We start from the raw sequence: 14141 nt of genomic DNA on the forward strand, positions 1-14141 counted from the left end.
ATTAGGGAGGGTGCTGCTGTCACCGTCAGGGGGCTTCATCCTATCCTCGACCTCAACCCAGAGCCCAAGGGAACTGGGGAAGGAGGGGGGGTTCTCGACTTCGAACCAGTACCCGAAGGACTGGGGAAGGAGCGACATGGGGAAGAGCCATCTCGACGTCAACCGGGTACCCCTTAATACGGGACCGAGGAGGGAGCCATGCCGGGAGTCTTGCTGGAGACCCACTTTTCTTCATTTGTAATCAATTGAAAAAAATCAAGGAAGAAAAAAACGGATTAAAAAAAAAAAAAATCTTAGGTGTGCCTCCTTGCGACACTAAGCAAAAACTGGAGAAGGCTGACGCCGTCCAGGGGTGTATACTGCAGAGGAGGAGCCAAAGTTAATCTTTTTCAGATTATGCATAGTGTTGCCTCCTAGTGGACAGCAGCATAACACTCACGGTTCTGTGTCCCCCTATTAGGCGACAGAGTAATGTTTTTTAATATTTTACATTTTTAGAATTCTTTATAAATATTTATAACTATTTTAATCTTTCAGGGTAAACATTCTCTGAAAGGGTTAAAAAAAATCCTGAATAAAAAGAAATCTCCTAGCTCAGATGGGGAAGAGTCATTTTATGTATTAGTTTGCTGCGGGTGTATATTATGCTCTGTGAATCACAATCGTACCTACCTGACCAAAGTTGAACACAGCGCAGAAAAACTGAAGTTCCACATAAAGTCTCCCAGGTTCCGGATTGAAAAGCCACCAGAAGCAACTGGACGCGTTCTGTATAAGGTAAAAAGCACATGTACAATCGGTGCCTCTTTAAATTACAATATATATAGGTGAATCTGCACTTTCCAGTAAGTTCCAGAAGCACGTTGTACTTTCTATTAACATCCACTTACTGCAAAGAGTCCCACCATGAGAAGCAGGCAGAGCAGCACGTGCCTTGCTATCTGTCGGTCTCCGCTGTGCAGCTGGTGCTGCTCCTCCTGGGACAGGGGACATCTCAGGGAGTTGCAGTGACTGAGACATTCAAGTGCTTTATAGGGAAAAATACAAATACATGAGACGTCAGACTGCGCCCCCTGCAGGTACTGAGGTATCAGTCTAGTAGCCGTCCTAATCCAGACCAGGAGTCATCAGGCAAACAGGCTGCAGCAAATCTCTCGACCCAATGACTTGCCTGCACTGGAGCTTGGAAGGCACAGACCTCCGTAGGACGCACACTCCTTATCGGAGACTAGCATCCCCAAAACATGCTTTACACCAGTGGTTCCCAAACTCCAGTCCTCACGGCCCCCAATAGGTCATGTTTTCAGGATTTCCATAGTGTTACACGTGAGGGAATTCCTGATGCCTTGATGATACTTCCATCACCTGTGAAATACTAAGGAAATCCTGAAAACACGACATGTTGGGGTCTGCGAGGACTGGAGTTTGGGAACTACTGCTTTACACCAATAACAGCCATACATAGGACTAAGCCCATATAAAAATCATACCTTTAGTTCATTAACCAGTTCAGGACCAGGTAATTTACACCACCTTTCCCTGACCAGGCACATTTTCATTTTTTTCCCGAGGTTTAAAAGAGCTATAAAAATGTATTCTTGTTCGGATATTCAAATTAATTTTACATTTTTTCATATGACCACAAAAGTACATTTTAAAATTCGTTTTTTATATACCATTTTTTTTTTGAAGGGGTGGAGCTAGGAATCACGCTGTGGATTAGAGGTGGCTGCCCCCACCCCCACTTTTTATTTATGTACCTATTTTTCATTTCTTTCACATATGATGCCCCCCATAAAGAGCATAAAAGACCTTTAGGAGAGATTTAAACAATTACTTTTTTTTTAAATCTCATCTCTCCTGTAACTGTGGCTTGTCTATTACCCTGAGTTACAGGGTTAAACTCTGCCGTCTGACAGGACCCAGCAGCTCCTTCTCCCTCCCTACACTCAGCAATCACATGACCAATGGGTCTGGAAGAGGAAGCGGTGTCAGCGTTTGCCATCACTGTATAACACAGCGCTTGTTCAATGCTGTGTATACAGCGATCAGGAAGGCAGAATAAGTAATAAACTATCTGTGCCTTCTCTGTGGGAAGTCCGGCTGTGTCTCGCAACCATTCCCCCACATTTGAAGTCAATGGGTGGTAATCTGGAAGCTGTCCCTCTATTCTGCAGAAAATCCTCTATAAACCAATATGCTACATTAGCCGCTCAGTGCACCATTTCACGCCCCATATTTTGCATGTCTTGGTAGCTCTGCAGAGGTACATGCACACAGCACGCTTTCCTCCCTGCTGCACACACAGCACGCTCTCCTCCCTGCTGCACCCACTCGCTACATAGTATAGAAGGGAGGACTCAGAGAGGCCTGTCGGTCAATGTTCAACTTATGAAAGCACTTTAAAGCTTGATTAAAACATAATGCTTCTGTTCAATGGGTCAGAAGTGGACACAAGCCCGAGCAGGAGCGAGACCCCAAATGGATACTTAGCAAATGGGAAGCTATATAAATGTAATGTCCAGCTCAAAGAAAGGGGGCCGCACCCTTACCTGCACTAAATGTAGAAACTAAATGTACTGGCGTATAAGTCGGTATGCATGCAAAATAGGAACATATTCACACTGGTCATTAAACAGACAAGACCCAAGACACAAACCAAATAAGTTAAAGCAATAGTGCACATCTAATATATAAAGCTCAATGTGGGTGTGTATATATGTATGCATGTCCGGGATTGGCATCCGCACCGTCGCAGCTACAGCCACAAAATTTGGCACAGTCACACGTCTGGACCCCGAGAGTGTCATAGGCTATATTGTGAGGCAAAATTTTAACCCTGCGTGTTCCAATTCACCAAACAATGTTGCCCCTATCTACATAATGGGGAAAAAGTGAAAGGAAAAGTGTTGGAGGCAAATTGACAGCTGCCAGATGTGAACAAGGGGGACTTAAAGAATGAGAGCGATGGCGCCAAACAGTAGATACCGTACAGTTGCTAAGGTGGGGCCCTGACATGGGATACTCACCTCACACACGGGGATAAGAACACACACACACAAAATGCCCCACACACTACCACATGCTTCAGCACATATACCACCCTCAGCACACATTTCACCACACATACACCAACCTTGCCACATAAAAGTCAAAACACAAAAGTCGCCACTCAAAACTCGCCACGCTGTCCCAGAGCTGTTTAAAAGATGAAAAATGAGCTGTGATTGGTTGCTATCAGCAACAGTTTTCTTTGTAGACAGTTGTGGTAACTGAGGCCTATTATTCTTATCATTTCTATGGTGTTATCATCCTTCTGTAAAGCTGGAAATAACACAATTTATTACCGTGCCAACACAGACCACCCTCTGACACAGACTGCAGGGGGAGCCCAGTATCACACAGAATAGTATTAGATACACGGCTCAGCAGTCAGTATCACACAGGATAGTATTAGATACACAGCTCAGCAGTCAGTATCACACAGGAGAGGATTAGATACACGGCTCAGCAGTCAGTATCACACAGGATAGGATTAGATACGCAACTCAGCACACAGTATCACACAGAACAGTATTAGATACACGGCTCAGCAGACAGTATCACACAGAATAGGATTAGATACACGGCTCCGCAGTCAGTATCACACAGGATAGGATTAGAAGCATGGTTTTATGTGCAATATAATCATTATAATTTGTTATAACTAACCACATTTGGTTACTATGCCCAGGCAAGGCCGGGCTCTTCAGCTAGTAAATAATTTAGGGGACCTAGCAGGCAATCCCTGCATGTGTTGCAGCTGTCGAACAGCCAAGGGACATGCAGCCGCAGCAACTCAAACAAAGTATTCGAGCACGTAGAAGACACTATTAGCACTCGAGCATGCTCGGATAACACCTCATCAGAGCACGCTCGATCACTAGTACTTAGTAAACACTGTTTTTAATTTAAAAAAAATAAAAGCCATCCCACCAACGTGAAGGTATACAACAATCGGGTACACAATCTGTTAAAGCACCACTCCAATGTGTTTTATTTATTGCACCATAATTCCTCCGTCTCATACTCCCTTGCCACCACCATCATCATCCTTTTCCGGTGTCGACCTGGAGGTCACTTTCCAATGCATCTCTAAGAGCCTCGGTCTGGATCTCGTACACTTGCATTGAGCTCTTGTGATGCAAGTTCGGCCTTCCAGCCAGTCAGAAGTTACGGACGCAAAATGGCGCTTGCCGATGTCGGTAAGAGATGAAGCCGCCAAAAGGCGATTATAAGAACAGGGTCTTACATTTTAAGCGCCATTCCAGTGCTGAAATAAAAACCGAAACGCTGGAGTGGTGCTTTAAGTTTCAGGTTTCTGCATTTAGTGCAGGTAAAGGTGAAGACTTGTTCCTGCTCGGCCCTTATTCACATTGATGTCACTATGACACGTGGTAAGGTTTCAATAATAGAAGTTAGGATTGTCCTGACAGGGTAAACCTAGACGTTGGTGGGATGGCTTTTACACTTTTTTTTTTCTTTTTAATCAAAAAAAGTATTTACCAAGTCCCCTATGTTATTAATATGCACTATTGCTTTTCTTTATTTACTTATAAGTACCGGATGTCCTACATCAGGCTCATTCTACACTATACATACAGTAAAGACACACACAGTGTTTTATATCATTGGTCTGATACAGGAGAAAAAAATACATAAAGACAGAAAGTCAAACTAAACACTGTTAATCAGAAATCTCCACAAACGTCAGCAAAGCACGAGCCGCTTTCCATAGAGCTGAGGGTATAATGGTAAGAATCTGATACTGTACCGTCCTCAATGCTGGGAGCCCGATTTATACTCAGCGGATCTGGGGATTGCACAGGCTGACACACGTCTCCGTTTTCCTGTCCACAAGCGCAGATCTCTGCAGGTCAGAGACACCACAATGTTATTCCTGCACTGTGGCCAATGTACAAGAGACCCCATCTGATCCCCAAGTTATAATTTTCCAGGACAACAAATGTTATGTGTATGCCTTCTTGGAAAGGTTAGCAACTTGAAGATTACAATAATTATGCATCTTTATAAAAACCTAGATGGCGGCACTCCAGCTCTTGTAAGTTGTCGGGAAATGTTGTGGAGTTTTAGCATTGAAACAGCTGGAGTGGCGCAGGTTGCTGCCCCCTGACCTGGTGCGTGAAAACGTGCACTAATGGTAATACTGTCCATATACAAAGCAATTCACTGAAAAGGACATCGATACAAAAAGCATCTCAGAAAAAAGCAGCCATACTTATCAATTCCTGGTCACCATACTAATCCACTGCAGGATAAAGTTGCAAGATATTGATGAAACAACCACTCACGTGGATGATAGGAGTTTCAGTGGCCTGGTAATCGGTATTTTGCACCGGTGCTACGACCGCCTTTAACATGGGAGGTATGCCGCATCTTGCCGTATATAGGTATAGTGACCTATAGCCTCAGGTGTGGTGTGCTGCTCAGGACTCCCCTTATTAGCCACATGGGTCGGCTCAATTATACTTTATCAAGAGATCAATAATTATTAGTTGCCAGATAGTAATTACCCCATTAGTATAATACAAACCATTTTAATCCTCCTACATTTTTAATATCTCTGCTTTCTGGCAGTGCACGGGTATTGGTTGCTTATATGTAAAAGCTAAAAATTAATCGAAATCCTAAAATACTTCTCATAGGTGAAGATCTGCTTCAGTCTATTCAGTTTAAGCAATCCTATCAACTAAAGACATCAGCGGAAATATTTCCATCTGGCTTGAGTGTTTGTTAGGCTTTGTTCACTCAGGTTTTTAATGTTTTTTGCTTTTTTTGGAACTTACGATCCTCCTCAAAACCTCTTGGAAAACTTTCCAGAATAAATTCTATGGAAAATCCACTTTTTCTGTGAGAGCCTTAAAAAAATGTCTGGTGAAAAAAACCAGGACATGTGATTTCTTTGAAAAGGATTCTGAAATAAACCTCTCCAAACCAGGCACTGACCAATCGAAAAGGCTGCAAAGAAAGATTCAGAAATACTCTTCCAAAAATTCCCCCAAAAATAAGCATCTCCTGAAGATGCGTCAATTTTAAAGACTCGAGGTTTTTGAAAGCAAGGGAAAAAAAAAAAAAAAAAAACTCAGATTGGACACAGCCTTCTAATGCATCAAAGAAAGGTGGCACTTACCAAAAGCTTCAGAAATCAATCCTTTATTCAGATGGCCGTTTCGTGCTGCAACTTGCGCCTTTACGGACCCGTAGAAGCGCAAGTTGCAGCGCGAAACGGCCATAGTCATTCTCACCTCTCTCACACACACCCCCTGCCCTTCGCTCCTTCTGATGTCCTTGTCTGAATAAAGGATCAGGATTTCTGAATTTTTCGGTGAGTGCCACCTTTCTTTGTTCAAGTTTACAAGTATGCTCATGTGACTTCTCGTTGAAGCACCACTAATGTAAGCTACAGACTGGCATTTGTTCCAGGTGAGGACTGCTGGATTGAACCATCACTCAGGATTGGTGCCGTACAGCATCACTCGCTCTGTTATTCTTCCAATGCATCAGCCAGGATCCCAGGTTATACACTTTTAGCTGGTCTCCTCTGGGATATGTGACCACAGAATTTACTTACTGTGACCCTCCCGTAAAGGGGGACATTCGCCCTGACATCCACAGCATAATTAGACATGCTGCAGAGATTTCTTAAAATTTACAATAGTTTTCTTAAAATTTCATGCAATGTGCTGGCACAAGAGTTGAGTGGATTGATATTCAGGACTCCAGTGTATCAGCCAGGTCAGTAGTCTCTGGCCTCTGGGAAGTTTGCTAATTTTTTATCTTTTGGGTTCCCCGACGCAGCTTTTGATTAGACACTGGTGGCATGATGTCATCCTTCAGGCACAAATAATGTCACGCCAGCCATGATTAAATCAAAACCACACCAGGAAACCCGGAAAGTAAGAGGTTCACAAGCCTCCTGTCCACCAGCCAGAGACTATGGACCTGGCCGATGGACCAGAACACGGAATCGATCTGACTAACTCTCGCTAGCACTGTAGAATGCGGTCAATTTTCTAGAAGCAAGTTTCGCTACGTGGAAACCTGCCCAATTTAGGTTTTGTTTTTTTTAATAACTCACACCAGCAAATATATTTAAAACAAAGTGAATCTTACATTTACCTGTTCTAGAGTCTGATGGTGTACCAGGTAGAATGGGACTTTCAGGTTTGGACTCAGTAGAGGCATCTGCGGTCCTGTTACTACTGCTCAGGGACGAATGATTCAGTACCTGGTAGTTGCCATCTTGTCCACTGCGACTCATGCACAAAAGAGAAATGCCAGATAGCATAATGGTGACACACAGGACCACCGCCGTGCTGATAATCTACATTAATACATAAAAGGATACAGACTCATTTGCATAATGTCACATTTCTTTTGAATGTTTGGTGTATTCACATGGTTTTTTTTTCTCTGTATTTTTTGCAAAACTGTGACAAGTTGCCAGGATTTTTTGCAGATAGTTGCAAAAACATAACATGACGGCAATGTGTGAACATAACATTAAGGACTCACACTCATCAGCGTACATAAAATCAAATGTTGTTCCTGAAAAGTAGGACCAGTGTCATGCGAGTACAATGCGATTTTTAGCGAGTAGCATCCATCTGACATGCGTAATCAATGCGTTTCTAACATCAGCTTTTACATACAGTAATTCTCGGTCACATAAATAAATAGATTTTTTTACTATGGTAATAAAACAATGTTATATACTTTACAGAGATAGATAGACAGATGCGTGCTTTACGTGTGTAGTTTTCGGCACTTGTATTTATTTTAAAAAAAAAACCTGGCGTGGGTTCACCCTAATTTTTTTATTAACCAGCTGAAGGAAAGCAGACAGCTGAAAGGTTGTCTCAATAGTCTGGGAAGGGGGTAATAAATATGAGCTTTATTAATATCTGCTCACAGCTGTCTACATGGCCTTTACTGGTTATTATCAAAGGAACCCCCACCACCACAAAAAAAAAAAAAATGTGGTGCCCCCTATTATTAATAACCAACAAAGGCTATGCAGACAGTTGTAGGCGGATATTAATAGCCTAGAAAAGGGCTATGGATATTGGCCCCCTCCCAGACCAAGAACAGCAGCCCCCAGCCGCCTCAGAAATGGCGCATCAATTCATCGGCTATGAACTCTGGTGACCTTACTCACGTTGGTGCTAGACACTGCAGGAGCACATTCTCACGCTGTTGTCTCATGAAAACACTGACAAGCAGAAAGATGCAATCTGGGTGGCACCTGTCTGTTGTCAGTGTTTTTATGGACCCATTCGCATGAATGAGTAAGTTTGGTCAGCAAATGGAAACAAACTGATATACCTCGGTCTTTTTTTTTTTTTTTTTTTGCGGACCATCTAATAATGATGATGATCTTAGACCTGGGGTCACTGTTATGCACCAGGCTGCTGTGGCGAATAGCAGTTATATCTATCATGAGTTGTTAAGAAGTTAAAAATATGCATAATCGAATTAGACTGTACACTGACAAAATTTCTTGCGATTTTCTATGTTTATTTCTCAGACTAACCTGAGCCTTTCCATAAAAGAAAGCATGGTCAATGGTGTCCACATCACGTTCTCCAACACTCACAAGAATACACACTACAAGCACAGGTATGCTAGAAGGATAAAAACAATAGTGAAGAAAAACACTGTGTAGCCAAAAGTAATACAGAATTAAAAACCTGTCATGTTCTCAAATGCTAATAACCTGCAGATATGGGGTAAATCTGCAGGTTAATAGCTTTCTGAAGCCTTTATTCCTTCTGGCCATCTCCAGCTTTCAGTCAGAGATGAGCGACTGTCACAGATTCAGCCACTGCTCAGAATACAGTGAATGGCGGCAGTAACTGCGCCCAGGCACTGACCCACAGTCAGTGTAGGGGCGTAGTTACAGCCGCTACTCACTATATACTGAGCGGCAGCTGATGACCCGGAGGCCGCGCCTCTGTGACTGAAAGCCGGAGGTTGCGCCTGTGAATGAAAGCTGGAGGCCGCGCCTCTGTGACTGAAAGTCGAAGGCCGCTGTGAGGAATAAAATTACTTTCCTCCCGGTAGCCAGGTTTCCTGTAGAGCGGCCATACTGCTTTTGAATGATCTTAAGCAGCAGATTGACACCTAATCTACAAATCAATAGCATTTGGGGGCATGGCAGGTCTCGTTCAAATAAAAACCACAGATAAGCGATGTTCATGTCCCCCCCCCAAAAAAAGAAAAGTCCAGGAAGAACTTACCTCCACCCAGCTAAGGCGATTATAACAGTTGGAATATTCCCAACCTCTCTTTTGGTTAGCAAAAACAAGCATAGAGATATCAAACCTAGGAAGCACAAAACGAATCTACATTAGTGAGTAAAATATATTTCACAAAATATATAGCGTTTGTATGCAAACTGCTGTCCAAAGGCGTATGATTAAAGTATACCGCCAGGATATTGGTGAGGCCATTGCTGAATTCTTAACAAAGAGGATAGAAAACATTTGTCTATTTTTCCCTATTGCAGCACTAACAGCGTGAACACTGACTTCTACAAGGGACCAGGTTAGGAGTGTAAGAATTAAATGCACTTGAACTGAGCTGTGGTGCAATTCCAGACAGACCTCGTTCTTTAGTTGTACAAAGAAACAAAAATGAAGGGGTCACTAAGTTATATGCATAAAGCAGCTCCCAATGCTAAGTTCTAGAGGCTAGAAATTGTTTCAGCTTTCAGATCCCCACCAAACAATATGTTAAACAGCCTCAAGTTGTCCCCTGAGCAGCCAAGAGCTATGCAGTTTCCTCACTTCCAGGTCTCTGGCAGGGCAGGCTCTCCTCCTTGTAGTATTAGTAGGACTATAAATGGTGAGCATAAGTTCCTGCTGTAACACAAGTGGTTTATTCTGGAGTGGATACTGCTATCACCGTATTTACATGAATAACAGGGAGTTTGAACAAGAACACACCTCTAGACACAGAGTTGTGATTAGGAGAACTGCTCTGAAAGCTGCGGGGCTGGTTGTTCTGCAAGATTTGCAACAGCAGCTTGTCAGGAGCTGAAAGGGATGGCGATAGGAAAGCAGACAACTGCTGTATAGAGGGCTGGAGAGAGGTGGCTGGGATGTTAGGAGTCAACTCCTCATCTGGAACTATTACAGACACTGGCAAAAGCTCTCACAGCAAGAGAATGAAAGCAGCTAGAAAAAAACAAACAAATCAATTGCAAACTTGCTTATTTTTATACTGCCTAACTAAATAATGCAATTTAATAAGTTGGTAACATCCCTTTAATTGACTGCTGACATAACAGGGAACAATGCCCTTTTTCTTAACAAGCAGTTATAGTAAGATTCCCTCCTTGAGATCCCCCAGTACACCTTTCATCTCAGTGCAGACCAACTGCTTAGCCTACTTTCCTCCAAGAAAAGTTACAGCAGAACTCAGCCCTCCAAGGCACCCTTTTTTTTTTCCGAAACCTGACCCTAATTTTTACCTAAATCCATGTGTCGTCATTTTGGAACAGACCAATATATTTTCTATACTGCTCTATGGGCTAAATACATCAACCTAACATATGCGGTAGCCTTATAATGAGCTATAAGATTTCTATATTCAGACGTTTTTGTGGTGATGGGTGAATGAATACTAGGCAAAAGTCAACGTAAAGCCATGGTTAAAAGGGAACCTGTCAGCATGCTTATGGAAGTAGAGGTATGGCTGTACAGGTGCTTGTCCGCCAATAAAAGTAAACACCTTTTTTGTTTTGCAGAAATACAATCAACTGTACAAGTCATTTGCAAATTAGGATGTAAATGTACTGGGGGGTGTCAACGCACTTGAAAGATGCAAACCAAGGGCAATGGCACGCCCCCAATGCACCTCCACCATGATTTACATATGTATATTTTCACTAGATTTTTCATGACTAGTGCAGATCTCTATAAAAAAGGTGTCACTTTTTGGGGGATTATAGTGTATGTATCTGAAAAAAACTAGGGATATAATGTTTGATTAGAGGATGTAGCGTCAAAATAAAAATACCTGTCCACAGATAAGTACTGTAGAGGGCGCTGTAAAGGATCACGAACACCAAGATCTGCCCCACAATGTTCCTTTCTTTTATAATGAAGTTCCATAACATCATTCCAATGCAGACAATAAGCTGGCGAAGTGAAAAATATATAAGATAAGCGGCAACGAAAATGGAAGACGGCAAGCATGTCTGTGAGAAGTGTTCTAACATATATGACAGCGAGATTTACAAAAGGAGTCATAATTTATATACACTGATCCTTTCCCTTCCACAAAAAAAAAAAAAAAAAAGGAAGGACTGTAATAAGCACTCATTTGTTTCTGGTAAAATCAGGAGATCCAAAGCCGGGGGAAAACCATTTGTACATTCTATAGGAAAACATTACTATTTATCAGATATTTTAATGAAAGGGAGTTGTACCAAGTTTGGAAGTTATTTCCTATCCATAGGTTAAAGGATAACTTCCCAATCGCTAGGGGTCCAATCACTGGGACCTCCACCATTCACACTTTTAAGAGCCATGTTCTTGGAATCGGTGAGAGTCAAAGCCATCGGGAAGTTATCCCCTATATTATGGGTAGGTGAAAACTTTCTAACCTGGTACAACCCCTTTAAAAATTGTTTATATAGGGCATTGCCCACATCAGACGTGACTTGATGGGTAATAAAACAACCAACTTCCCCCTAAAATATCGAAGTTAGCTTGAATCTTCTTCCACCCCTTGCCCATACTAAACCTGGATGGGAACCACAAAGGATGTACTAACACTGCCAGTATCACCGCAATGGTGGTTGCTCTTGGCTTTAGCAGAGAACCCCATAATACAATGACTTGGAACAATACATGATAGGCACTTACCTGAGCAAGAAACAGATTGGCAGTGAGCAGGTGCGGAAGTCGCTTATACTTCTTGCTCAGAAGTACGACAGCCAGAGACCAGATCTGGAAATATAAATATAATAACCAGATATCATGAATATTATTTTACAAATCTATTACCAAGTTAAAATTCCGATAAGCATTAAATATTAATAACAGATACGTGGTTACCCTTCACACATTGTGTATACTCACCAAGGAGACCAGGCTCACAATGCTGATATCAAAGCTGACGTTCTGCAGAGCCGAAACGAGGGGCTTAGGGTCCATTGTAGGAATGGTCAGCAGCCAGGCTGAGACGTACATGATGGGAGCAGACACAAAGGTGCTGATCACCATTCCGGATGTGATCTGGAAGCAAAAGAGCTTTAACCTAGTCGCATTCACACATAAGCTAACACTGGGTAGCAAAGCAACCTGACATTACCAGGACGGGGCGCTCAATTGTTCCTTGCTTTGTTTCTAAAATAAAAATGTTATGTAAGGCTATGTGCACAAGGTGTGTATTCTGCTTTGGAATTTTCCATGCAGAATTTACTAAATCCGCAGGTCAAATGACCTGCATTTTTCCTGCAGATTTAGTGCATTTTTTGTGCGGTTTTACTACATGTTTTGTGCGGTTTTCCACCTGCGGATTTCTAGAATGGAGCAGGTGGAAAACTGCGGGAAAACTACACAAAAGGGGGGACATGCTGCTTTTTTCCTTCTGCACCAAATCTGTGCGGAAAAAAATGCAGCATGTGCACTGCGGATTTTGTTTTACTTATGGCTACAATGGTACTGAACATCACATGCAGTTCTGCTGCGTATACGCAGGGCCAAATCCGCTGCATATCTGCAGCAGAATCCGCACCGTGTGCACATAGCCTTAGACATTAGAATTAGTGATGAGTGAAAGTACTTAAATAAGGTGTTATCCGCGCATGCTTGGGTGCGAACCAAGTGTCTTAAGCATGCTCAAAAAATATTTTCGAGTCCCCGCGGCTGCATGTCTCCCGGCTGTTCGACAGCTGCAACACATGCAGAGATTGCCTGTTTGTTAGGCAATTCCTGCATGTGTTGCAGTTGTCAAAAAGCTGGGAGACATAAAGCCGCGGGGACTCGAAAATATTTTTTGAGCATGCTTAAGACACTTGGTTCGCACCCAAGAACGTGAAGATGACTGGGAGAAGTCTTTATAACGGTCTGGGCAGGATGGCAAATATAGGAATATGTAAGGACTAACTGTGAATTATGGGTTAATTATACTGCAATCACTAATATGATCTGAGAGCGCCTTTCAAGATCACTGGCCAATGGTGGTAATATTGTACAGGAGACTGGATAATATATCATACAATACACAGTCACTATGCACGATACTGTGCCATTATTGGCTAAATGCAGCATATGGCCCATATATGGGTCCTTACTTGTCTTAAATATTTTGTTAGGAGCTGAACTTTTGCACCATGGCCCTTGCGTCTTATTTAAATCTCCAATTGACATCAGGTATAAGGATATCACAAGTCTGTCTCATGGAAAGTGAAGTCCTAACACGTACAATCTCAACCTCCATGTTGAACTGGTGTGCAAATATAGCAACTCCTGGGGCCACGGGGAAGACTCCATACAGAAATGCATAGTTTGATAAACTGGTGTGGTTGACCGCAGAGTCGCTCCGATCCAGCAGCTCCACCATTTCTCTGCAGATAAGTGGCAAGACCAGCCTGGGAAAAAATGAAATAGAAGGAGATTACAGAAGACGGTGCAAGACTTTATTTAAAATTATTTTATCGCCTGTACACATTGGGGGGCTGCAGCCTCATATCAAATATTCACAAGACCACAGATCGTCATTTCACAAAACAGTCACGGAATTCTCAAGATGGGCTCTGGACAAGACTTTTAATCTTAATAGCGCTATTCTTAAGGAGGAGACACAGATTAGATATTAGAGAAAACCTTTTGACAGAGTGATCAATGGGAGGAACAGGCTGCCACGAGAGGTGGTGAGTTCTCCTTCAATAGAAGTCTTCAAACAGAGGCTGGACAGACATCTGTCTGGGATGATTTAGCAAATCCTGCTTTGAGCAGGGGGTTGGACTAGATGGCCCAGGAGGCCCCCTTCCAACTCTACGATTCTATAAAAGATTCTCCAACCTCGGTAATGGAGCCTTGAGAAGATTTATTACAAAGATGAGCAGT

The 14141-nt window shown here is 42.6% G+C and overlaps 1 protein-coding gene across 6 annotated transcripts in view; it reads right to left on the reverse strand.

Annotated features, from left to right (window-relative positions):
• Positions 1–14141, reverse strand: part of GPR155 (G protein-coupled receptor 155) — a 62138-nt gene that overhangs the window by 19639 nt on the left and 28358 nt on the right. For all 6 annotated transcript variants that reach the window (XR_012220350.1, XM_073545927.1, XM_073545926.1 and 3 more), the window contains 10 exons: positions 13498–13663; positions 12150–12305; positions 11934–12017; positions 11083–11203; positions 9300–9384; positions 8594–8684; positions 7180–7384; positions 4814–4909; positions 891–1027; positions 673–768 (listed from right to left, as the gene is read on the reverse strand). Coding sequence is in view for 5 of the 6 variants with exons in the window: in XM_073545927.1 (XP_073402028.1) it covers positions 673–768; positions 891–1027; positions 4814–4909; positions 7180–7384; positions 8594–8684; positions 9300–9384; positions 11083–11203; positions 11934–12017; positions 12150–12305; positions 13498–13663 (1237 nt within the window). In the remaining variant the exon portion in view is untranslated. The remainder of the gene's footprint in view (positions 1–672; positions 769–890; positions 1028–4813; positions 4910–7179; positions 7385–8593; positions 8685–9299; positions 9385–11082; positions 11204–11933; positions 12018–12149; positions 12306–13497; positions 13664–14141) is intronic.

Source organism: Dendrobates tinctorius, unplaced genomic scaffold (assembly GCF_039654945.1).
Source record: "Dendrobates tinctorius isolate UK_male_01 unplaced genomic scaffold, ASM3965494v1 ptg000143l, whole genome shotgun sequence".
Classification (NCBI taxonomy): domain Eukaryota; kingdom Metazoa; phylum Chordata; class Amphibia; order Anura; family Dendrobatidae; genus Dendrobates; species Dendrobates tinctorius.